General features: G+C 44.3%; 1 protein-coding gene across 1 annotated transcript in view; it reads right to left on the reverse strand.

Moving 5' to 3' along the window:
• The window catches only part of MYCBP2 (MYC binding protein 2), a 218,300-nt gene that overhangs the window by 29,795 nt on the left and 163,590 nt on the right, over window positions 1-24,915 (reverse strand). Inside the window, exons 58-67 of the mRNA XM_060233596.1 lie at window positions 24,201-24,445; window positions 21,785-21,952; window positions 14,865-15,022; window positions 12,361-12,560; window positions 10,285-10,434; window positions 8,173-8,333; window positions 3,104-3,260; window positions 2,179-2,403; window positions 1,669-1,734; window positions 403-642 (exon numbers count right to left, since the gene is read on the reverse strand). Coding sequence (XP_060089579.1) covers window positions 403-642; window positions 1,669-1,734; window positions 2,179-2,403; window positions 3,104-3,260; window positions 8,173-8,333; window positions 10,285-10,434; window positions 12,361-12,560; window positions 14,865-15,022; window positions 21,785-21,952; window positions 24,201-24,445 — 1,770 coding nt within the window. The remainder of the gene's footprint in view (window positions 1-402; window positions 643-1,668; window positions 1,735-2,178; window positions 2,404-3,103; window positions 3,261-8,172; window positions 8,334-10,284; window positions 10,435-12,360; window positions 12,561-14,864; window positions 15,023-21,784; window positions 21,953-24,200; window positions 24,446-24,915) is intronic.

Here is a 24,915-nt window from a genome sequence, read left to right on the forward strand (position 1 = left end):
AGCAGCAAAGACTGTGATTATTACAGGTTTCTGTAGATACATTCTCCGCTTAAGAATATCAGTTCTGAAAATCAAGGTGCGGAAGGCTAAAGAATGCATTTTTAAAGTGCAAACAATGAGCAACATTAAGAATATTAAAACATTAGGAAAATAAGGTTTGGAAGCAAGGACCCTTTTAGAACCATATACAAAACCAAAGGTCAGAATCACAAAAGGAAGCTTTATTTTTTCAAGAAGCCACTTCTTTTACTTCCTATCCTTCCTCCAAAGAGTTCAGAGTTGCATTCATCTGGTTCCCTGTGGTCCCCCCACCCAAATAGCCCCAGACTTGTTTAGTATTAAGACAGAGGTCAGATTTACCACGCCATAGGTGAGCTGCTGTGTCATAATTCAGAGTCTCACCTGAGATGTAATGAGTCTGAAGACTCGCAATGTTTCAGCTTCACAGTTCCTTTGCTGAGCTACGCTGGCTGAGATCTGGCCAGCGATTTTGATGCTTTCTCCATCCTTCCATCCCAGCACTTTCACTTGCCTAACTCTGAGAGTGTTCTCTGGGCCTTTCAATTCGATTTTGATGATGTGGTTATCACCTCCAGGAAGTTCACTGGTTACCCAGCCAATGTGCCTTGAATCCAAGTCAACCTAGAGCACACAAAGAGAAACAGCTGAAATATTTGAAAACAAACACAAGGCTCCGTGACTTGTCTCTGCAAGCAACTGGAGCAAAAGGCCTGGTTTTTTTAAATGGAAGATTCACGCACACGCGTTCATCATTCACCAGCAGTAGCATTACAGATGCTAAACCCACTCTCAGAACTTCAAGAACAGAATGGAGAGGGGAATTGCTAAATTACAAACTATTATGAGACTTGGAACTCACACCTCCTCAGGATTGAACAGAGATGGTGTCTTGTTTTTTTATGCCATTACATATGCTAAACCCACTTTCACCAAGTATGGCGATATATCCACAGTATTCCAATGTATTTCTCTTTTAGGATAGTGTATCAGAATAATGCTTTTGTATTGACATACTCAAACAAGGGATATTGGCTGTTTATCTCATTACGTATACTAAACCCATCTTCTGCTATATTTTAATGTATTTTTTCCTAATGGCAAACTAGAATGATGTATACATTTATGTTATATGTTAAAAGGTAAATTAGTTGGACAGGAAAAACTTCTGAGAAAGAAATGTCCTCTTTTTGACCCAGGTTTATTAGCAATAGAATAATTAACAGGCATTCTCACATTCTGACACATTACTGTTTTATGGTTTCCCAAGCCAATGCAACCCAGATCAAAGGTTTTCTGAATTTGTTAATTTTACTATTCTGCTATTGGATTTTAACTTTGTACAACTTTGCATTCCAAACCCCACCAGCTATATGTGGCTCTGCTTACTGTACCTCATTCCTCATTTGAAGAGGTGTGCATGCACACGAAAGCTTATGTTCTGAATAAAACTAAGTTGGTCTTAAAGGTGCAACCAACTCCTATTTTGTTCCATTATTTCCCTAGATTGCTTCCTCCATTGGTACAGTAGAAAAAAGTGGCAAAGAGGTCTTGTGCTCACTTGCGAAGACTGACTTGTAAAACAAGCATCTCATAACCCTCAGGGTATATGCTGCTCCTATTAGAAAATAAACAGGCTCAATTACTTACCTGTTTTATTCTGCAAAGATCTTCTACTGCTTTGCCAGTTAAAAAAGTCATTGAAGTAACTTTGTTCTGCCAAAAAGAAAGAGCGATAAGTACTTTAAAACTCTCTGATTCAGTTTAAAATAAAGTACATAATAAGTGTCTCTACTAAGAGCAGTAAACAACAGCAGGTACATTTGGCAAAAAATGAGAACTGTTATGCTCAGGACTTAAGCTACCTGTAGATTTCAGCATTTTCGTTGCATGCAGCAGGGCACTGTGGTGCAGGCTTAAGTCATCTAAAGTTATTTATGCTGCCGGTGCCTTTAGTATAAATGCATGGTTTTCAAGTCTCCTATCTGTGAGCTCACAAAAAATATCAACTTAAGGCCTGAAGGACTCGCTCATGAATCAGTGGTTTAACAAATCTGTCTTTACGAAGCCTGCGATTTTAAAAACCATGCCATGATACATAAAACTTTCAATAAGATAAAAAAGTTATCTGTTCTTTGCTTCAACAGAGTGAAAACCTACCCCAAGATCTCGTGAGTTGTCGACATGAACAGACACATAACGGGCATTGATTCCTTTGACGCAGTTAATTGTGATATTTTTAGTCTTGTTTTTATCTTCATCCCCTGATTCCCAGAAGGTTTCGGTTGACCCATCTGTCAAGCTGCCAATCATGGCAGGCCGGCTTGATGTTTTAATATCAACGATGCTGGTCAGGTCTTTTAAACAAATCACTATACATGATTCCTGTCAAAACAATGAGGTTCCACAGTCAAAGAGACAAACATAAGACAACAAAAACCAGCCACCACGGTGTACAAAACCATACTGCCATGAAGTTCACTGTGTGACCAGTCTCTCTCTCTCTCACACACACAGCCTAACCTATCTAACAGGGTTATTTGTGAGCGTAAAATGGGGGAAGGGAGGCCCATGTACACTGCCTTGAGCCACATGGATAAAAGTGTACTTAATAAGACCTACAGAGACAGGTAAGTAAAACGGATTTTTCAATCATGGTAGCCAAGGAAGAGAAATTAACATTACACAGTATGTTTTCCCCTCCTGTTTACTCCTCTCCTTTATTCATTTAAATATGCACACGACAATTTTAAGTAGTATGTAAGCAACATAACAAAAGCAAGGAGGAACAAAATTGGATGCTGAATTTTTAAAGTTTTCCATTTTCTTAAAACAACTGAAACAGAGGCTCTCCAGTTGACATTGGCATAGACTGGACAACATGACAAGTATCGAGTTAATCTGTGTGAAGTTATCAATCAAAAATTTCTGAATAACTTAATGGTCGGGGGGGGGGGAATCAACTGTGAACTCAAATTATTTCAGCAAATCATACTTTCAACACTTGTACATATGTGGTTATGTCTTTATACTCTCCTCCATATGCTCATCTACAACTTTGATAGTATTTGAAGGTAAGACTTGCCTGATTCATAACTTCAAACCCTGACTGTATGCTGATGCTAAAGCTCTCTTCGCTATCTCCATCATCAGATTTGGACAAGATGTTGTTGATGTGGTGGAAGACATTGCTCTGGTGCAGGAACTGGTGGTCTGACTGCTTGAATTTGAGGCTCCAGCACCTGAAAAACAAGAACCGTTTTCTTCCGTTTAAAACCATCCATGCAAACCCCTTGAGAGCATACAGAATCAGAGAATTCTTTGAAACCTTTGTTCCATTATGCAGCAGACACCTCTCAAGCTTCCTGGATTTTATTGTGTCAGATTCTATTAGGTATCATCTCACTCCTCTCCCCATCTTACAAAAAACAGGTTGCTTACCTGTAACTGATGATCTTCAAGTAGTCATCTGTGCAGTCACACACATGGGTTTTCCGCCTGGAACGAACCTGACCTTAGAGAATTCAAAGCTAGCCTAGGCGTTTATTTTGGTGCGCATTCCCTCTCGGTCTGGGAAGCATGCATCCACAGCGCATGCCTGGAGCGAGGGGAAGGCGCTCCACCCACCCAGTTTCTTCTAGCCGCTGTATAGAGAAGAATATTAGTAGAGTATAGACCAGCAACGGGGAAGGCTGGGCAGGTGTGTGTGACTGCACAGATGACCACTCAAAGATCATCCGTTACAGGTAAGCAACCTGTTTATCTTCATCGTGGTCTCTGTGCAGTCCCACGCATGGGTGACTGGTAAGCTGAAGTGCACGGAGGTGGGTGCTGGTTCTGAAATAGAAGAACATGTGTTAAGCATGCATATAAGGACAAGAAATATTGTACTTACAGAGGAAGAGACTAGAGACTTCAGTCAAAAATGGAATGAAGTACAGCCTGCCCGAAGGATACGTCTCGCCGAGCACAAACATCTAAGGCGTAGTGCGTGGCAAATGTAGATGGAGAAGACCAGACCACAGCGGCACAGATGTCCTCCATTGGTACGCCTCTACAGAAGGCTGATGATGTGGAGAGAGCTCGAGTGGAATGAGCTCGTAAGTGTTCAGGTGCGGGCTGTTTAGCCAGTTGGTAGCATAAAGCGATGGTAGCCACAATCCACTTTGAAAATCTCTAGGTAGAGATTTTGTGCCCCCCCTTAAGAGTTCCATAGGCTATAAAGAGTCTAGGTGTCAAGCATGGTGAAATTCCATTGATAATTGATTGTTATAGGGTCCTGTCTAACACTGATCTGTGAAGTATCATGGAGGACCCAGCTTTGCTAGCTCTGTTATTCTTTCCCTCCCCCCTTCTTGCTTTATTGCCTGAAAAGTAGAAGTAGTGAGAAATGAAACTAACTTGAGAAGAAGTAATCAGCACCTTCCCATACATTCCTGGTAGGGAGTGCAACACATCTGGGGAAAGCAAGGACAGAGTCCTGATAACACTGTGAGAATGTAGACATTTATGATAGTTTATGTGTGAGAGCTACCCTGCACCCCCATCCCTTGGAATCCTTTTGAAGTAAGCCTTAAAAGTATTGTATCAATGTATATGCAGCATTATTCTCAAGAATCTGTTACACAGAAAGTATCGGTCTATCAATAAACGTAGTCTTTGTATCAACTTCGACTCGTCATTGAACCCGCATGCTTGACACTAGGGTCCTTGCGGAAGGGACGTGTCCTTTCAATATAGTAAGCAAGTGCCCGACATACATCAAGATTGTATAGGGTCCGTTGTCCCGCGTCAGCAGGTTTTTGAAAGAAGGAAGGTAAGGTGGTCGACTTTCCCAAGTGATACTGCGAGATGACTTTCAGTAAAAACGCAGGGTCATGGCATAGAGTCACTCTGTCATGATGGAAGATAGTGTATGGAGGATCTGAACGAAAACCACAAACGTCACTGACTCTCTTGCCAGATGTGAGTGCCACTAGTAATGCTGTCTTCCATGACAAGAGATGCAGTGGAATAGATGCCGTTGGCTCAGAATTAGGGATAAGCTCCATGTGGGTTGTAGTTGACGAATTGGAGGTTGAAGATGTAAAATGCCCTTTAGGAAAGCTTTTGTTGCGGAATGGGAAAAAACAGTGCGTCCTTCAATATGAGGATGAAAGGCTGAGATAGCGGCCAAGTGAACTTTTAGGGAGGAATAGGTCAGACCTGAGTTGGACAAGGATAAGGTGTAGGTCAAAATTTGAGGTATGAAAGATGATTCAGGAAGAAAATCGTGTAAAGCAGCGTAGATTGAGAAATGCTTCCACTTTTGCAAGAAGGACTTTCTAGTGGAAGGTTTTCTGGCATTAAGTAAAACATGTCTGACTTCTGAAGGAAAATTTAGAAACTGATTCTCCAGGCAGTCAGTCACAGTAGTCCTGGGTCGTGGTGCAGGACTTTGCCTTTGTTGAGAGAGGAGATCTCGAACCTGGGGAAAGCGATGAAATACACTGCTTGAGAGAAGGAGGGTAGCGAACCAAGGCTGGCGAGGCCACCAAAAAGTGATAAGGATACAGTTGGTCCGGTCCAGCTGGATTTTTTGCAGCGTTCTCATTATTAGAGGGATAGGAGAGAACAGGTAGTGTAGTCGTCCCGACCGTGTTTGGAGAAAGGCATCTCCCACAAATTGCATGGATGGAGGGCCTCGAGTATAGAAGTGTGGGCATTGAGCGTTGGCCGGAGAGGCAAAGACGTCTATGGCCGGAACCCCGAACGTCTTGAAGACTGCCTGTAGATAATGAAGGTTGAGGGTCCATTCGTGGTCGTTCACAAGGTGACGACTTAGTGTGTCTGCTTGCACATTCTGGATTTCCGGCAAATGTACAGCTTTTAGGAATATGTTGTCAGCAATGCTCCAATGCCAGAGGGATAAAGCCAGTCTGCAGAGACGAATAGAAGCAGTGCCTCCTTGACGGTTGATGGAAAATACGGTTGCCACATTGTCCGATGTGACCTGGATGTGCTGACCATGGATGGATGGTAGGAATGACTTGAGCGCTCTGTGGACTGCCAAGAGTTCCAGACAGTTGATATGCAGGGATTTCTCGTAGGCTGTCCACTGTCCTTGCACCGTTAGTGTCCCGAGATGGGCTCCCCAACCCCACCCTGAGGCATCGGTCGTGACAATGGCTAACGGGAGCAACCATATGAACGGCATTCCGGTCAGGAGATGATGTGTCACCATCCACCATTGCAAAGTTAGTAGAATGTGGTGTGGAACAGTGAGCAGCCATTTGGTGTTGTTGGTGCGGGTGGAACGTCTGGACGAACCATAGTTGTAGAGGATGCATGTGGAGTCTTGCAAAGCACAGGACAGAGGTAGTGGCCGCCGTAAGTCCCAGCATACGTTGAAAGATGAAAGCTGTCTGGGTAGGGTGTCGCATGATAGTAGTAGCGAGAGATTGGATGTGATGAACCCTGTCTGCAGGGAGGTAGGCCCTGTGTGATACTGTTGATAGGCGTGCACCTATGAATTGAATGTCTTGCGTAGGGGTCAGGTTGGACTTTTTCAGGTTGACCTGAAGACCTAACGGAGACAGAAGAGACGGAATGGTCGAAATGCCCTTTAGAAGTTGTTCCTTGGATTGAGACACGACGAGCCAGTCTACGTAAGGGTATAAGGACATTTTTTGTTGCTGGAGCATCGCCCCCACCACTGCCATGCACTTTGTGAAGACTCTTGGTGCAGTCGAAAGGCAGAAGGGTAGGGAACGGAATTGGTAGTGCTGGTCCCCAATGGTGAATCGTAAGAATCTTCTGTGGTGATGGTTGATGGTGAGGTGGAAATAGGCATCCTGAAGGTCTATCGACGCCATCCAAGCATCCTTTGGAATCAGTGGTAGGATAGACTGCAGGGTTATCATGCAGAATTTTTTGTAAAGAATATGCGATTGAGTTTTCAGAGGTCCAGAATTGGACGTTGTCCCCGGTCTCTCTTTGGAACCAGGAAGTATCAAGAATAGAATCCTGTGTGATGGAACTGCAGTGGGACTAGTTCTATGGCTGCCTTGCCTTGGAGTCCTTCCCTTCCATACGCCTGGGAGGGGGGGGGGAAGGGGGTGAAGAAAGGAAACAGCAAAGCGGGGAAGTCTTTTTTTTTTTTTAACGATACCAGTCTGAAGAAGAAGAGAAGTCTTGAAGAAAAAACGCGGTGAAGAGATGAAGGCTAGTTGAAGTTGTAGGAGATGCAGCGAGGTAGGTGTATCCCGAACGGGGGTTAGAAAGAAACTAGGTGGGTGGAGCGCCTTCCTCTCACTCCAGGCATGCGCAGTGGATGCCTGCTCCCTAGACCGAGAGGGAATGCGTGCCAAAATAAATGCCTAGGCTAGCTTTGAATTCTCCGAGGTCGGGTTCGTTCCAGGCGGAAAACCCATGTGTAGACTGCACAGAGACCATGATGACAATCTTAGAGGATCACAAGATGAGGAAAGCTTTCTCCCTGGCAAGATGTTCCACCCTTCCTTCTGCTGTCCTTGAAGGAAGGTATAAGAAAATTTCATTTGCTCAGAGACTTTGCCAGTATGAGCTATGAGAAACAGAAAATTGAACATGTGCTTCTAAGATGTCCTTGGTATAGTCTTGCCCGTGCTAAATGTATTTCCCCTTGGGTTAAGGCTAAACCAGGGTAACAGAGTCTGCTCAGGTATTCTATCTCCTCTCAGATGCCAATCAGAATATTACAAAACAGGTAGCTAAATTCTATAGTGCTTGTCTTTGTATTAGAAATGAATACATCTCTTGATTTTTCTGATACTTTAGTCATTTTTATTTATTCTATTTTATGGATAATTTTGTCATTTAATGTTCAATTTTGTTTCAGTTATTAGGCGTTTATGGTTGGCTTGGTGCCGTATAAATAAAATGAACAGAACAGCAGTTGCACTGTACTCTTTGATGGGAACCATCTGCACCTCTTCCCTCATAATAAATCTTAATCACTTCTGTATTTCCACAGAAGATCTTGAGAAGTTCCGAAGTCCCATCAGTGTGTTAAAAGCGTTAAAGTTCTGTGAAACCATTCACTGCTCAAAAGATTCAGAGGCATCCTACAACTCCACTTCACCTGTGGTGGTATACTCCTGCAATGGAAGAGGCTATTCTACCAGCAATACTTACCTCAGAGCCATCTGCTGCAATGAACTTCCACTGGGAAGGGACATCATGAGGTCGGAGATAGTCTGGAGCAGGCGGTGGAAAGTGTGGGGTAAAGGATGAGCTGCTTCACCGGCAATCACTATGTCCGACAGTGGATGTTCACAGACTCTTGTGTCCTTTTCCTGCAAATCCAAGCAATGATTTACAGTTTGCTGTCATTTTAAACAAAAATTTAGTGACTCTGCATAACACTTCCCTTGCATAAACACGGGATTATGAATTAGACTTCCTCTAAGAAGCTTTTGCAATTATCTTCCCAATCCTTAATGAAATAAACTGCAGTGTGGGTATAATTATGTTACTCTAAATCAGGGGTGGCCAAATGTGGCTTGGGAGCCACATGTGGCTCTTGGACATATATTGTGTGGCTCTTGAAACCCCCACTGCCCTGTTGGCCTGCTCGGAGAAGGCATTCCTCTCTTTGAATCACTTCTCCAAGCCAAGCCAGTTGGTGGCTTGGAGAATGCATTTAAAGTTAAAGTTGCTTTCTTTCTGCCTCTCTCCCCATTTATATTCCTGCAGCTCTCCAATACCTTGTGGCTCTCAAACATATGAATTTCATATCTTGTGGCTCTCAAACATCTGACATTTATTCTATGTAGCTCTTACATTAAGCAAGTTTAGCCACCCCTGCTCTAGATGGCCACATTTATTTTGATATTGCCAAGTTCATCACAGAAAAGGTGTATTTGATCATGATGGCCACTGGCTGATAAATTCAAGGAAGAAAGCGTTAACAGCTGTTGAGAGACCCGACAGCAAACCGGAGACTCCAGATTTAGAGGCCACAAGAGCCACACAACATACGTCCAAGAGACACATGTAGCTCCCAAGCCACATTTGGCCACCCCTGATTTAGAGTAACATAAGGAGCTCCAAGGGAAAGATACTGCCGAGTCTTTGATGGAAGGTTTCCTTGTGGCAACTGGCTGGCCCAGGTGGAAACATGATGCTGGACTAGATGGACCTTTGGGACTAATCCAGCAGAACCATTCTTCCATTAAATGGAAAACTGGGTTGGGGGGGGGGGATGTATTTTTCCATTCAGCTTCACTGTATTACAAGGGGTTCTGCCTTAACTGTCACCAGGTGGATACTGGCGATGGCACCAAAAAGTTGCAAAAAAATAAGAACATAAGAACATAAGAGAAGCCATGTTGGATCAGGCCAGCGGCCCATCAAGTCCAACACTCTGTGTCACACAGTGGCAAAAAATGTTATATACACACATACACTGTGGCTAATAGCCACTGATGGACCTGTGCTCCATATTTTTATCTAAACCCATCTTGAAGGTGGCTATACTTGTGGCCGCCACCACCTCCTGTGGCAGTGAATTCCACATGTTAATCACCCTTTGGGTGAAGAAGTACTTCCTTTTATCCGTCTTAACCTGTCTGCTCAGCAATTTCATCGAATGCCCACGGGTTCTTGTATTGTGAACATCATAATTCATTTGCATAAAATCATCTCTTGATGCCTAAGCTGTCCTTAACGGCTGCAACCTACAACACTCTCGCCAAAGAATCTTCCAATGGAAAGTTCTAAGTACAGTGATTTTAACTAAGGGAAAAGAAGGCCTAAGGAAGACCCTGCGAATTCATACCATCTAAATATACTAAATACAGAAATATATTAATTATATTCTTTCCTGCTTCCTCACTCAATTTATCAAACCTCTTTCAAGAATCAATACTGATTTCTGGAACTACAGATGCAAAGTATCACTTCCTCAGCTATACAAAAAACCAGGTAAGAACAACCAGGGCTTTTTTTTTGTAGCAGGAACTCCCTTTGCAATATCAGGCCACACACCCCTGATTGTAGCCAATCCTCCTGGAGCTTACAGTAGGCCCCTTGCTAACAGCCCTGTAAGCTCTTGGAGGATTGGCTACATCTGGGGTGTGTGGCCTAATATGCAAAGGAGTTCCTGCTACAGAAAAAAACCCTGAGAATAACCACTACATTTCCTATACCTACACATTAATGAGTAATTCTGAACAGATAAACAGCTGTACACACTGTATGGAAATGAACCGTGAAATACGTGCAAGCGCTGCTGCCCCCACTCACTTGCTCTGCGTTTTCCTTATTCGCCTTGTTCTCCTCATCCTCCTCTTCCTCTGGCTCCACTGGAGCGGGAGTCAGGGAAGCCACAAAATGCCACAGAATATCATGGAGAGATGTCGTCTGAATGACATTACAGAGAAGCCAATTAAAAGCCTAGAAATAAAAGAAGGACAGAGGAAAGTTAAAGAGGAGCTGTCACGTTTTACAAGACCCGATACTTGTCAAAAGTACATGCAAGCGAGCTAATTACAGCAAGAGAGAACCCTCTTAAATATAGGCAGCGTGTTGCCTTTGAACGATTTCTGTACTTGACTGGCTGAGGTTTGAAGCGATAAGAAAAAACAAAAAAGGATAATTAACAGGACGGGTTTTTTTTTTTTAATGGAACTGAAAGGCACATTATCACTTGAAATCTGTAAGGAGCTGGGCAGACCTCCTAAGACAGTAAAATCTGATGCACTGATGACTGGAATGAATTGCACGTACTGCCAAGATTGAATCTTGCCATGATGTATTCTGTAACCTATAACTTTTACACTTTGAACCGTTTTATTCTGAACCCCTAGCTTGCCCTGTAGTAACCTCCCAGTCTCAGCTATGCAATGCTATCTGTTGCACTCTGTATTGTAACCATCACGTACCCAATATTGCCCTGTGCCAGACGCTTCAAGGTTGGGGAGTCTGGTTCACAGAGATCAGTTTGCACCTGCATTTGAAGGGACTGCTGGGACTGAATACTGGGGAGAGGGAATGCTTTCGGCACCCAATGCTTGAATGGTCTAATGGTTCTCCTCAAGGTATATGTAGAGGGGCTTTGCCCGCCAAAGCCAGTTTTAGCAATGTTCATCTAGCTTCTCATGTCGGTATCCAAATAAACTGATTCTTGAACCCACTTGAGTCATTTAATGGAGAAGAACTTGCAGGACTTGACATGTACAGCTGTTAAGCAGACTCAAAATTAGAGAAAAGGCGCAAGATTCTGGCAGCTAGATGTCAGGGCATCTTACAATGCAAACCTATGCTGTGTCAATCTGCCTTAAAGTTACAGAAATCAGCAGAGAAATTGCATCGGAGAACACTGTCAGCTTAGAAGAATTCAAGAAATAAGTGCTGAGTGGAAGCTGCTCATCCTTGGTGATTATAAGACAAAATAGGATATAGATTGGAAAGGAAAGGTCCCCTGTGCAAGCACCAGTCGTTTCCGACTCTGGGGCTCCTGATATAGACAAGATGACATGAGCCCATGCATTATTGAGAAACAATACTGGTCATCTCTTGCCACGACCAATCTAATTAAACATACTCTAAAGAGGTTAAGGACAGGCCGAGAGGCTATCGCTTTTATATTTTCCTGTAATTGTAAACTCCTGCATCAGTAACAGCGACAGTGGGCTTTTCTTTCCCTACACCTCATAGTGTGCTCTCTTCTCTCTGTACCGCAATAGGACTTTTTGAACCCTCTGGCCCTGTGGCGCAGAGTGGTAAAGCAGCAGTACTGCAGTACTGTGGTCTGAACTCTGTTCACGACCTGAGTTCGATTCCAGCGGAAACTGGATTCAGGTTGCTGGCCCAAGGTTGACTCAGCCTTCCATCCTTCAGAGGTCGGTAAAATGAGTACACTTGCTGGGGGGAAAGTGTAAAAGACTGGGGAAGGCAATGGCAAACCACCCCGTAAAAAGTCTACCATGAAAACGTAAAAGCAACGTCACCTAGAGTCGGAAACGACTGGTGCTTGCACAGGCGACCTTTCCTCTCTTCCCACTTTCCTTCCCGCCCTTCAGACTGCTTTTTCTCTCCTTTACTCTGTTCTTGTTATTTATAACCTCCTACCTTATCCTCTAAGAATCTGATGTCATGCCTTGAGCCAAAAGGAAAGGAGGGATAAAAATGTTTTAATACATACATTTAATAAATATAAACAGAAAATGGAGCTGAAGGAATATATTATATTCAAAATATAGTGGAACGAATTCCTGATGGTCTCGTGCTCTGTCATAAGAATAACAGCTGGATTTTTGACTAGCAGTACTGTTATTGGAGCAAACTTTTGGGTGGAAAATGAATTTAGGCACAAAATACCTCCATAGCAAAGACCCGGCATGCTGATTTCCTTAAAGCTTGCTTCATTGCAATTTCCAGTCCCTCCAAGTCATGATGCTGGATTACAAATGCCAAAACAGGCCACTGGAAATTTCTCTCTCCTTTGGAAAGAGAGCTGTGGGCGGAGATTAACCGAGAAAGTTCAGGAGACGGATGTCTCAGGAGAGAGGACCCCACTTCTATTTAAAAGCATAAAAATATGTGCACATTAGATGGTTAATCTTTCTTCCACAGCTATGCAAATGTTAGTATATTAGTATTAAAAAACAGAAACTGTACATACGATCTGTGCTAGAACTCAATAATTTTATGCTGTGGACTGAAGCCAGGATAAGTTTCATGCTGGGTCGTCATCAATGTTCCCTCTAAGCTGAAGAGTCTTGTGAGCAAAAATTCTACTTGGTGAGCACCTGGCATTAAAGTTGTGAGCTACTAACATTAAAGTTGCGAGCTATTGCATAAATGAGTGTGTTCTCGGGTCATCCCTGAGCTAAGACCAAAATGTGTGAGCTGGAGGCTACAAATCTGTGAGCTAGCTCACGCTAACTCAGCTTAGAGAGAGCACTGATTATCATGCTCCATTCTTCCCCCACACCACAACTGACACACAGCTCACTAATCCCAGGCTCCTATTTTTGCAGCAAAACACCATTTGCCATTCTGTCTGGGGGACCAAATAGTGCTTGTAGGAGCACAGAGAAATGAGGACAGCCTGTGCTATGATCGGAGAGAACAGAGGGACACATTTATTCATTCACAGCAAGGCAAGGATTTGCAATGGCCAATGACAACCGTTCAAACAAAGGTGAATCACAATGCCAGGAAGTGATGGGGAGGGAGAACAGTCAGGCCTCCTCAGTCTCTGTATTCCTGTCTTGCAGGTGAGATCACCTGGCTCCAAGCCCAGAGCAGTCAGGTGTGTGTTCTGACTCGGCTTCTTGCTAAATGCTTACTGATGCTTGAGGGAAGGATGCCATGTCCTTTCTCCTTAGCCACAAAGAAGCGTGGGAGGCAGTGGATTTTAAAAGCTGCTCCTAGCATCGACCCTCTGGCATGCATCAGCACATCATTTGCTAATACTAGTCAGCTTCCTTTGGCAGTCCACTGACACACTCCCCATCCCTTTGTCTCACCTCTGCCTGGGCAAGGAGGGAGCAGTATCCTGTTCTTCACTCCAAATCAGAATTAAATCAGTTTAGAATCCTGATGTGAAGATGGGGAGCAAGCCATCTTTTGCAATGATGACACTGGTTTGCTGCAAAAATCTTGAATTATTAAGCTTTGTGTGAGGGAAGGGAGTACACAAGCTTGACTCCCCGCCGCCCCCCCCCCCCCAGCTCATATCTGAACTGTGCCATTTCTTACTGGCAGAGGTGGAATTCTAGCAGGAGCTCCATTGTATATTAGGCCACACCCCCTGATGTAGCCAATCCTCCAAGAGTTTACAAAAAAGAACCTTGTAAGCTCTGGGAGAATTGGCTACATCAGGGGTGTGTGGCCTAATACGCAAAGGAGCTCCTGCTAGAATTCCACCGCTGGTTACTAGCAATAACAAGACAGGCACTCTAGAGCTCAAGAGAACCACCTGTATTTCAGACTTCAATTCTGAATCTTTTTTTGGTATTTATTTCCAATTCTAATCAAACAGAAATTAAAAGGTTGACATGCTATCAGCAGTAGTGCATTCGTAACAGATCGCAAAGCCACAAGTATACTTGAGGACTGCTGCAGCCAGGAGCCAAAGAACTGTGCAATTATTTATGTAGACCTAGTACTCTTTTGGATTTTTGTTTCTGAAATAAAAGTCCACTCTGCCATCAGTATATGTGATGCAAAAAATGTTGCAGGGGTGGGCTCTCTGCTTTTCGAAGAAAAGAATTAAAAACCTATGCCACGAATAAATCCCAGGTTTAATCAAAACATTCTACTCAGGGCTTTTTTTGTAGCAGGAAATCCTTTGCATATTAGGTCACACACCCCTGATGTAGCCAATCCTCCTGGAGCTTACAGTACGCCCTATACTAAGAGCCCTGTAAGCTCTTGGAGAGTTGGCTACATCGAGGAAAGGTCCCCTGTGCAAGCACCAGTTGTTTCCAACTCTGGGGTGACGTTGCTTTCACAACGTTTTCACGGCAGACTTTTTTACAGAGTGGTTTGCCACTGCCTTCCCCAGTCATCGACGCTTTCCCTGCAGCAAGCTGGGTACTCATTTTACTGACCTCGGAAGGATGGAAGGCTGAGTCAACCTCGAGCCGGCTACCTGAAAACCAAGCTTCCACCGGGGATTGAACTCAGGTCGTGAGCAGAGCTTAGGACTGCAGTACTGCAGCTTTAACACTCTGTGCCACGGGGGTGCAGTCTAATATGCAAAGGAGTTCCTGCTACAAAAAAAGCCCTGATTCTACTTCTATATAGAAAAACAGCACAGACCTTGTAAAGGAACAACTACAAAAGAGAGAAAGTATATTATTCTGTCTTATTACCGGCATCTCCACTGTTCACTCTCCTCCTGGGGATAGCCTTCACCCGTGCAGGAAGAATGGAGTGCTGCTTGTCATATTCTGAGGCGACGACTGAGTATGACCTTTGGAAAACTGTGCGTTTTGCGAGATCCGTATCTGTGATGGGGCTAGTCTCTAAACTGGAAATAAATTAGTGGGCTAATTAAAATCTTCTCCATGTAAACATTTTAATGATGCTATGTAAGCCTAGGCAACATGTACACCCTGCTAATAAATGGGAAAGTACGACTTCTGGATTCGTAAACAGCTTCAGGAAATGATTTCAAATCTTGCAAAAGGGTTTATTCAGGATTAATGGTGGTGCAGGCATTAAGAAATCAGGATGAAGGGTGACAGAAACTTGCATAGAAGCAGGAAGCATCAAGGAAGTCCAGCACTGTTACACAGAGGCAGGCAATGGTAAGTCAACCTTTGAATGTCTCTTGCCTTGAAAAGCAGATTTATACCCCGCCCTTCTCTCTGAATCAGAGACTCAGAGCGGCTTACAATCTCCTATATCTTCTCCCCCCACAACAGACACCCTGTGAGGTTGGTGGGGCTGAGAGGGCTTTCACAGCAGCTGCCCTTTCAAGGACAACTCCTGCAAAACCTATGGCTAACTCAAGGCAATTCCAGCAGGTGCATGTGGAGGAGTGCAGAATCAAACCTGGTTCTCCCAGATAAGAGTCCACGCACTTAGCTACTACACCAAACTGCATCTCCACTAACCACTAACTGGTTACAAAGCAGCAGCCTCCATAAATCACAAAGCTGCCTGAACATAAAAGAAGGAGTGTTGGGTTTATACCCCACCCTTCACTCAGAGTCTCAGAGCAGCTTACAATCTCCTTCCCTTCCTCTCCCCACAACAGACATCCTGTGCGGAAGTGGGGCTGAGAGAGCTCTTCAAGAACTGCTCTTGAGAGAACAGCTCTGAGAGAACTGTGACTGACCAAAGATCACCCAGTGGCCTGTGGAGGAGTGGGGAATCAAATGGGTTCCCCAGATTAGAGACTGCTGCTCTTAACCACTACACCAAACTGGCTACAAAAAATCTTTGCAGGTAGCACACCAATACATATTAATATACATGTGTTATGTCTCTTAAATAAAGCCTCCATGTCAGTCTTCAAGTTTGTTTTATTAATTCCAAGTCAGTCAACACACGCAACATAAAACCATGTCCTATAGCTGCAAGGTTCATTCCCTACTTCCTATCTTAACTTACCATATTTTTTGGTCCATAAGGCGCTCCGGACCATAGGACGCACCTTCCTCCTGGGGGGCGATCCGCTGCCTCTGCCTCCAATCCCAGCGCTTCCCCCGCGCCTGCCTGCCTGGCTCCAGCTCTGCTTCCAGCAAGCGCTGGGATCGCTCAATGCTGCCCCCACCACAAACCCAGTGCTTCGCGAGCGCCAGCTGCGGAGGGGGCAGCGTGCTTCCTCCATGCCTGTCTGCCTGGCTCCAGTTCTGATGCTTAAAGCAAGTGCCAGGATCGCTCCCTCCGCCCTCCGATCGCGGCGCTTGCTTTAAGCATCAGAGCTGGAGCCAGGCAGACAGGCATGGAGGAAGCACACTGCCCCCTCTGCAGCCGGCACTCGCGAAGCGCTGGGTTTGCAGTGGGGGCAGCGTGGAGCGATCCCAGCGCTTGCTGGAAGCAGAGCTGGAGCCAGGCAGGCAGGCGCGGGGGAAGCGCCAGGATTGGAGGCGGAGGCAACAGATCGCCCCCCCCCCGGAGGAAGCGTCCCTTCGCTCCATAAGACGCACACACTCCCCCCCCACTTTTTTTTGGGGGGGGAAGTGCGTCTTATGGTCCGAAAAATACGGTATATATAACCCTCTTAAAGGGACATACACATCTCCCCATTTGTCAATTCATAAAATAGTCCTTCATCCAAACAGGTGGTCGTCTTGTTCTTCTCATCCTCTCCTTTTCCGCAGCTGGCGGTGCCTCTTGAGATTGTAATGGTTGTGCTACTAGTGTCTCTTGAGGTGTATCTAAGAGTTCTGGCTGATCCCTTCAATTAGTCCCCTCACACAGGCCCAGCCTCATTTTGAATCCCTGGTAACGAAGGAGAGTCATCTAATTCAAAACTCCTTCCACTAGAATGTGCAGATACCAAATGAGACACATTCCATACTCGCCCATCTGCTAATTTATAGGTATATTGTCCTCTCCTCTAAATAACTTTGAAAGGTGGGGTGAACCGACATTCCCCCTTTCGTAAAATTCCCTGTCTCCTTACTCTAACTAAAGAGCCACACTCAAATTTAACATCCTTAGAACCTCTATGTCTTTCTGTATATGCCCTATATTTTTTCTTGCTCCTGATTCACTCTTTTCCTCAATTCTGAATTTGACACAGCATCAGTCCTTGCCTTTAAAATCCCAGTAACTTTTAACTTAGTACGCATCTCCTTCCCATGCAACAATTCTGCTGGTGATCTTTGTGTTGTGTTATGCCTTGTTGCCCTATATACTTGTAAAAAATCAGTTGTAAAGGTAACCCATGCCTTTCCTTCCAATTTAGCTGTTTGCAAGATATTTTTCAAACTTTTATTAAATCGTTCAATCTCTCTATTAGCTTGCGGATAATACACTGATGACCTCCTGTGTATAATATTTCGCTCCTCAAGGAATGTTTCAAATTCCACAAAAGTAAATTGGGTGCCATTATCAGAGATCAACTCCTTAGGGCCCCCTTCCCTACTGAAAACTACCGCAAAAACTTAATCAGAGCAGCTGATGTAAACGCTATCTCTAGCCACTTATTAAAATAGTCTATCAGTGTAATAGCATAGCAACATTCAATAGGGGCAGTATCAAAAGGTCCCACAATGTCAATAGCAACTTTTTCCAAGCAGAATGTGGGAATGCGACCGGCTGTAATGGAGCGGGATGTGTAACCGCTGTCTTATCATGTAACTGGCAGGTGACACAAGCCTTAATGGCTGCCTCCACTTGTGAATCCATCCCAGGCCACCAATACAAATCACGCAATCGTTGTTTTGTGCATACGGTTCCTTGATGTGTATCATAAGCAAGACCTACAAATGTAGGTTGCAATTCTTCTGGGACAAGCAACCGATGTGTACCTCGTAAAATACAGCCATTTTGTAAAGAGAGTTCATCACGTACTCTAAAATAAGGCAACAGTTCCAACTCCATTCCCTTTTCCTTACTAGGCCATTTATTCATCAAAAATCCCCTTAGTTTCTGCTGAACTGGGCATGCTAAGCATGCAGCTTGAAATTTCTCTTGTGTGACTGCAACCGGAATGCCTGAAAGCAGTGCAACTACTTCTACATCCTCTTCTGGCAATACACAAGAGGATGGCAAGGGAAGCCACAACAATCAGCTGTTACATTTTCTGCTCCTGGTTTATATTCCATCCATAACTAAAACAAAGCAGTAGTGCTGACCACCTAGCAATTCGACTTCTTGCTCTTCCCAATTTGATGTCAACAGTGTTATCAGGGGGCTACAGTCAGTGCGTAATTTAAATCGATGACCCCACAGATAAGTTCTCCACTTTTCTGCGGCCCAAACACATGCAAGAGCCTCCTTTTTGACCACAGAATACTTTCTTTCAGCCTCAGTCAATGTTCTTGATGCAAACACAACTGTCTTTTCTACCTTGCCTTCATGGAGCGGAGTCAAAACAGCTCCCAGGCCATATTCAGAAGCATCAGTTGTTACAATTATAGGCAGAGATGGATCAAACAATGCCAAAGCTGGGCTATGAATGATCAAATATTTTACACTCTCAAAACCAGCCTGAGCTGCAGGTGACCATATCAAGGCTGTACTTCCACGCAACAGTTCTCTCAATGGCTCAGTAAAGACAGGTTGCTTACCTGTAACTGTAGATCTTCGAGTGGTCATCTGTGCATTCATGCTCATGGGATAGAGCGCCTGCACTGATCCCCGAATCGGTACCTAAAAAGCCTGGGATTTTTCACGTGCGGCACCCAGTGAGCATGCGCAGGTGTCCCGGTATGCATGCTCACCGGAGTAAGCACAAGGATCCCGCCAGTTCCTTCCTGACCGCTGGAAGCCCCTAACATAGGGAGACCTTCAGCAGTGGGGAAGGAGGGCAGTAGTGTGAATGCACAGATGACCACTCGAAGATTTACAGTTACAGGTAAGCAACCTGTCTATCTTCTTCGTGGTCTCTTTGCTTCACACTCATGGGAGATTAGCAAGCCAGACGTACTTGGAGGCGGGAGCAGACGGTCAACCAGAAGAGACAGCTTGCAGCACCGCAGCTCCCAAACGAGTTCTCTGCTGAGCATGCACATCCAGAGCGTAATGCTTCATGAAAGCATGGGGAGAGAACCAAGTGGTGGTCTTGCAAACGTCCGTCAATGAGACACCTTTCAGGAACGCCACCGACGTCGCCATAGCTCTAGTAGAGTGTTCACGAATGGGTCCAGGCAACGGCTTCTTTGTCAGCAAGTAGCACAACTTAATAGTTTCAGTAAGCCTCGTGCTGGCTCGGCTCCGGCGGGCATGCGTACTGGGATGCCTGCGCATGCTCACTGGGTGCCGAGTGCAAAAATTCCTGGGCCTTTTAGGTACCAATTTGGGGATCGGCGCAGGTGCTCTATCTCATGAGTGTGAGGCACAGAGACCACGAAGAAGATTTGAAGCATAATTAGGGATAAACTTTGCATACCATGAAGTCAGCCCCAAAAAAGATCAGTTGGAGGTGGTGCTTGCACAATTGCTTCGACATGACCTACGTCAGGTTTCAACCCCTCTGCTGAAACACTATGTCCCAAAAAAGTAAGTTCTACCTGCCTAAGTTTACGTTTCTCCCTATTAAGTTCCAGTCCAGCTGAACTAATACACCTTAATACTGACTGTAAATTTCTCTCATGTTCTTCCGGGGTCTTTCCAAATACAATAATATCATCTAAATAGCACTGCACCCCATTCTGCCCCTTATGTATTAAAGACATCATCTTTTGAAAAGCAGCAGGGGCTGAAGCCAATCCATATGGAACACGCTTAAATCTAAACAACCCATCATGTGTAATAAATGCTGTAAGATCTCTACTTTCTCTATGCAACATAACTTGGTGGTATGCACTCTGCAAATCCAAGGTGGAAAACATCTTAGCTCCTGCCAATTCAGGGAACACTTCTTCTATATGTGGCAATGGATGACTATGAATCACCACAGTCTTAGGTTCTCTCAGATCTACACAAAGATGTATACTTCCGTTTTCTTTCTTACCACCACTATGGGTGAGACCCAATCTGATGAGTCCACCTCCTCAATAATATCCTTCTCCATCAATTTCTTAAGCTCTTCTGACACAGCATCTCTCACAGCAAATGGCAATCGTCGTAACATCTGTTGCACAGGGATCACATTAGACCTCACTTTTACTTTATGGACAAATCCCTTTGCACACCCAATCTCCTGTACCAAGGTATCCCCACTTACAGAAGTATTCCCACTCTGTATAGACTCAGCGTCCAGTTGTGGGGCCACAACACAGCCATCCACTACCGTCAGCTTTAATGCAGCAAACAAGTCCCTGCCAAGAACAGGGGTACCACCAGGCACAACATAAAATTCTGCAGGTGCGCAACTTGCACCACAATTCACTTCAGCAGACAGGCAACCACATAAAGGTATTTGGTTCTTTAAATAACAAACCAATTGTAATTTTGGTTCCACTAATGGTACATTCCCAAAATATTTCAAATACAATGCCTCAGATAGTATAGAGACGGCTGACCCAGTGTCTAACATTAACTCAATTTCATGACTCTCCCCCCCCCCAAGGGACTAGCAGTTATCTTATCAGTATGCATAATCCTTTTTGCCTCAGAGATACTTCTATTCCTATTCACGTCCAAAACATTTACATCAGGTACTTGGATTGCATGCACCTGATGATTATTCTGGCGGCTATAACAAGTCTTTAAAAAAGTCCAAATTTTTTACAATGACTACATTGAACTCCTTTTGCACTTAGGGTCATTTGCCAGGTGTTGTATAGAGCCACAACGGAAACGTGTTTTTATTGGCATTCTGTGTCTCTGGTTTCCTGGCTTTCCAACCTGTTCCTTCAGTTCTTTTACAGAGTCTTGACTATGTCTTGGCACTTTCTGCAACAGTTCCACTTCTTTTATTCCATCTCCAGTGCCCAAACTTATCATCTTAGTTTCATTCAAAGCTGCTTCGGTTTGGGTTGCTATTGCTATAGTTTTATCCAAAGAAAGTTCTGGTTCTAAAAGTAGCCACTCCTTTATGCGAGGTACAGCTATCTTTTCAACCAGCTCGTCTCTGATCATCTCATCAGCTAACAATCCAAACTCACAGGGGCCAATTAAGTCTCTCAAAGCTGCAATGTATTGTAACACTGACTCCCCCGGTTTCTGTTCACGTTGACGAAATTTATAATGATTAGCAACCACATTAACCTTGGGCACAAAAAACCCCTTCAATGCAGTAAGAACCGCCTCATATTTATCATCAACAAGAGGGAGTGTATAAAAAATACGTTGTCCTTCTACTCCTAGGGCGTGGATAAGCAATGCAAGCTTATGTTCTTCAGACACTGCAGTGTCACTAATTGCAAGCAGGTAATTGTCAAACATGAGGATCCATGATGTGAAAATAATTGGAGGCTCACCGGGATTTTGCAAAAAAGGTACCGGTGGATTCAGAGGCAAAAACGCCATCCCTCTTTTGTCACCAATTTGTTATGTCTCTTAAATAAAGCCTCCACGTCAGTCTTCAAGTTTGTTTTATTATCGCCAAGTCAGTCAATACACACAACATAAAACCATGTCCTACAGCTGCAAGGTTCACTCCCCACTTCCTATCTTAACTTATATATAACCCTCTTAAAGGGACATGCACCACAACATGCTGGAGTACCTTGGGGGCATGGATTTCATGTTGCTTTCTGGCTCCTCGAAAACATTAGGGCTGGCATCAGGAGTCACTGATATATAAGGGGCAGGCACTGAAGTCGAGCGCAAGTATCTCATCTCATCCTGAAAAAGGTTGTCATCTGGATAGCCAACAAAGTTCTCATGATGATGCCTGCAGAAAATAAGGTACAGAATATTACCCTAAAACGAAATCTTTCAGTTGAATGTTTCACCACTCTAAATGGATAAGCATAAAAGAAATTAACAAGCATGAGTAACAGTAAACTCTACCTCCCCTCCCCAATACAAACACACACCCCTGAGTTCATACTTTGAATAAACTTTTGTTGGTCTTAAAGGTGCCACTGGATTCAAAATTCGTTCTACACACACACACACACCCCATTCTAGTTCACTGATCACAACTGCTTCCTGGGTTAAATCTCTGCCATTTAAGCTTTGATTCATCTTGGAAATTTTCAAAATCATACATTCAACTGGAGTCCTATTTAAAAACCAGTCAACAGGATCTGCAAGAGTTAGGAGAGGCAACAGTATCTTGGGTTGGCTGGCTGGCTGGCTGGCAGAGCAGGGAAACATGGAGTATAAGCCTAGTTTGGGATGCCTGCATAAGCAGACTTTTTACTAGGTCAGGAAATTATATTGCAAAAGGGTTGACCCCGAGCTTGTCGTTTCCCTCTGTTGAAGCAAAGAATAAACTGGATTTCACCAAGAGTATCATTTTGAGTGAGGGCTTATTTTCTACTGAGTCTTTGCTTTCTGTCATCTAAAAAGATAGGCAGCCGTGTTGGTTTGAAGCTGTAGAACAAAGTTTGAGTCCAGTGGCACCTTTAAGACCAACACGGTTTTATTACAGGTATGAGCTTTCTTGAGCAAGCACACTTCCTCAGATGCATCTGGAAAAGTGTGCTTGCACACAAAAGCCCATACCTGCAATACTTTGTTGGACTTAAAGATACCACTGGACTCAAACTTCGTTGTCATCTAAAAGGATGGTACCGCTTTGAACTGTTCAGCTGGTCTGACTCCCGGGTGACATACAAGAGGCTACACTTCTGGAAGTCTAGTTTAACCTCACATTTGAATACATACCAAGCACTAAGAAGTGACTGAAAGCTCTCTGGAGGACCACACGTCGATCAAAAAGTAAATACAGAATCAAGACAAACCCATATTTCAAAATAGTTTGGAAGCCACATGCACACTTGTAAGACCTCAGTCTCGACTGCTTCTATGTTGAAGTTTTTGCCCAAAGAGGAAGACAACTGCAACTATCAGATAGTGGTAATATACTGCTTGTTTCATTAAGAGTACTAATATAGTATTAATATCAGGCCTTGAATTCAGCAGGAGCTCAGAGGAGCACAGCTCCTGAAACTTTCTGAGGGTTCCCCCTCCTCCTACCCACCTACCTTGTCTACTGAATAGTAGGTACAGCTGCATAACAATCCCTGGATTAGGAGAGTGGACAGCCAGCCAGTCACCAGGGGCTTTGCCACACCCCAGCAGCCCTCATTAACCTTTGGAGAAGCCCACATCACCCTTTCTCCACTTCTGATGTGATTTTGGGCAGTGGGTGGCTTGCTGGCCTTTTGACTGGGGTGGGGGGCGGCCCAGGAAGCAAGGTCTGCTTCGGCTGGCTGGATCCCTGGCTTGCGTTGGGTTGCTTTTGGTTGGAGGCGGGGGCGGCATATGCTAATGCCAGTGGTGCATTTATTGCTTTTGCTGTTTAATTTTAATGTGTTTTAATTTTGATCTGTAGGCTTTTTATTGTTACTTTATATGTTGTGATCCGCCTAAAGCTCATCTACGGGATAGGGTGAAATATAAGCCCACAAAATAAATAAATAAAAAATAAATGAGAAGTTATGCTAATGAGCACCACCTATTTTTCTACATAACAACCCGATTAATAGTATTAATACTGTGAACACTTAATCCACAGGTTCCCAACAGAGTACTTCTGGCCACTATGGCACCTTTCCTGGTACATGCCAAATGTTTTCAGAAAGTGGGTGGGGCCAAGTGGGGTGGGGCTTTTGCCCAGCAAGATTTCTCATTGGTCAGGTGATATCTGATTGGCTGTGCAGATTTAAAAAAAAATACTGGCTCTGGCAGCGGCTGCTACCGCAGCACAAGAATCTTCCCTGTGTAAACTGGAGGTAAGTGGAAGCCACCATTTTGTGCCTGGTTTTGCCTCCTTTGGCAACCAGTTTTGTTGCTGTGCCCACCATCCTATGTTAGAATTCCAAAGGTACTCACTAGGCTCAAAAATCTTGGGAGATATTGGCTTCAGTTTGCCTCGAGACTGAATACAGAAACTTTGGGAAAGCACAATAATTATTATACCACTGATACAGGGGGGGAGAGAAGTAACTTAATGAAGTTTTGTTTTTAACCTGGCTAAAGTCTGGAGATAGAGACAGGTCATTTTAACAGGGAAGTCCTCTGAGATGCCTTCCTTGACGCTGGGGAGCTGGGACTGGAATGGCTTGGAAGGGTGGTAGCACAAGATGCTGGGCTCAGCAGCACTGCTCAACGCCAGCAAGAACAGCGCATTTGCTTTGATCACTTGGTGAGCTTCCATGGTCGGCAAGGCACGAGGCGTCTTCACTTGCATAGGCTTCCTCCTAGACTGCTTGACCTACAAAGAGACACAAATGAACACTCTTTGAGTCTCTCACTGGAGACAGGGAGGTAAAAAGGATAACAGCGAAATAGCACATGATCTTCAGGCCCCAAAGGAAGGGCTCTCAACAGCCTAAGGCTAACAAGGTCAGATTTCTACAAAGAGTTGTAAGCTCATCCTTTCCACCAAGAGAGGTGCAGCAGATCCAGTAACTCACACTGGAGTTCTCCTGCTTTGTCTGTTTCGTCTTCATTATTATCAGCTGTCTATAACTGAAACAACATAAGAAAAGGAAAGGTCCCCTGTGCAAGCACCAGTTGTTTTCGCCTCTGGGGTGACATTGCCTTCACGACGTTTTCATGGCAGACTTTTTTACAGGGTGGTTTGCCATTGGCTTCCCCAGTCATCTACACTTCCCCCCCAGCAAGCTGGGGACTCATTTTACCGACCTCAGAAGGATGAAAGGCTGGGTCAACCTGAAGCCG

This window comes from Heteronotia binoei, chromosome 3 (genome assembly GCF_032191835.1).
Source record: "Heteronotia binoei isolate CCM8104 ecotype False Entrance Well chromosome 3, APGP_CSIRO_Hbin_v1, whole genome shotgun sequence".
NCBI lineage: Eukaryota > Metazoa > Chordata > Lepidosauria > Squamata > Gekkonidae > Heteronotia > Heteronotia binoei.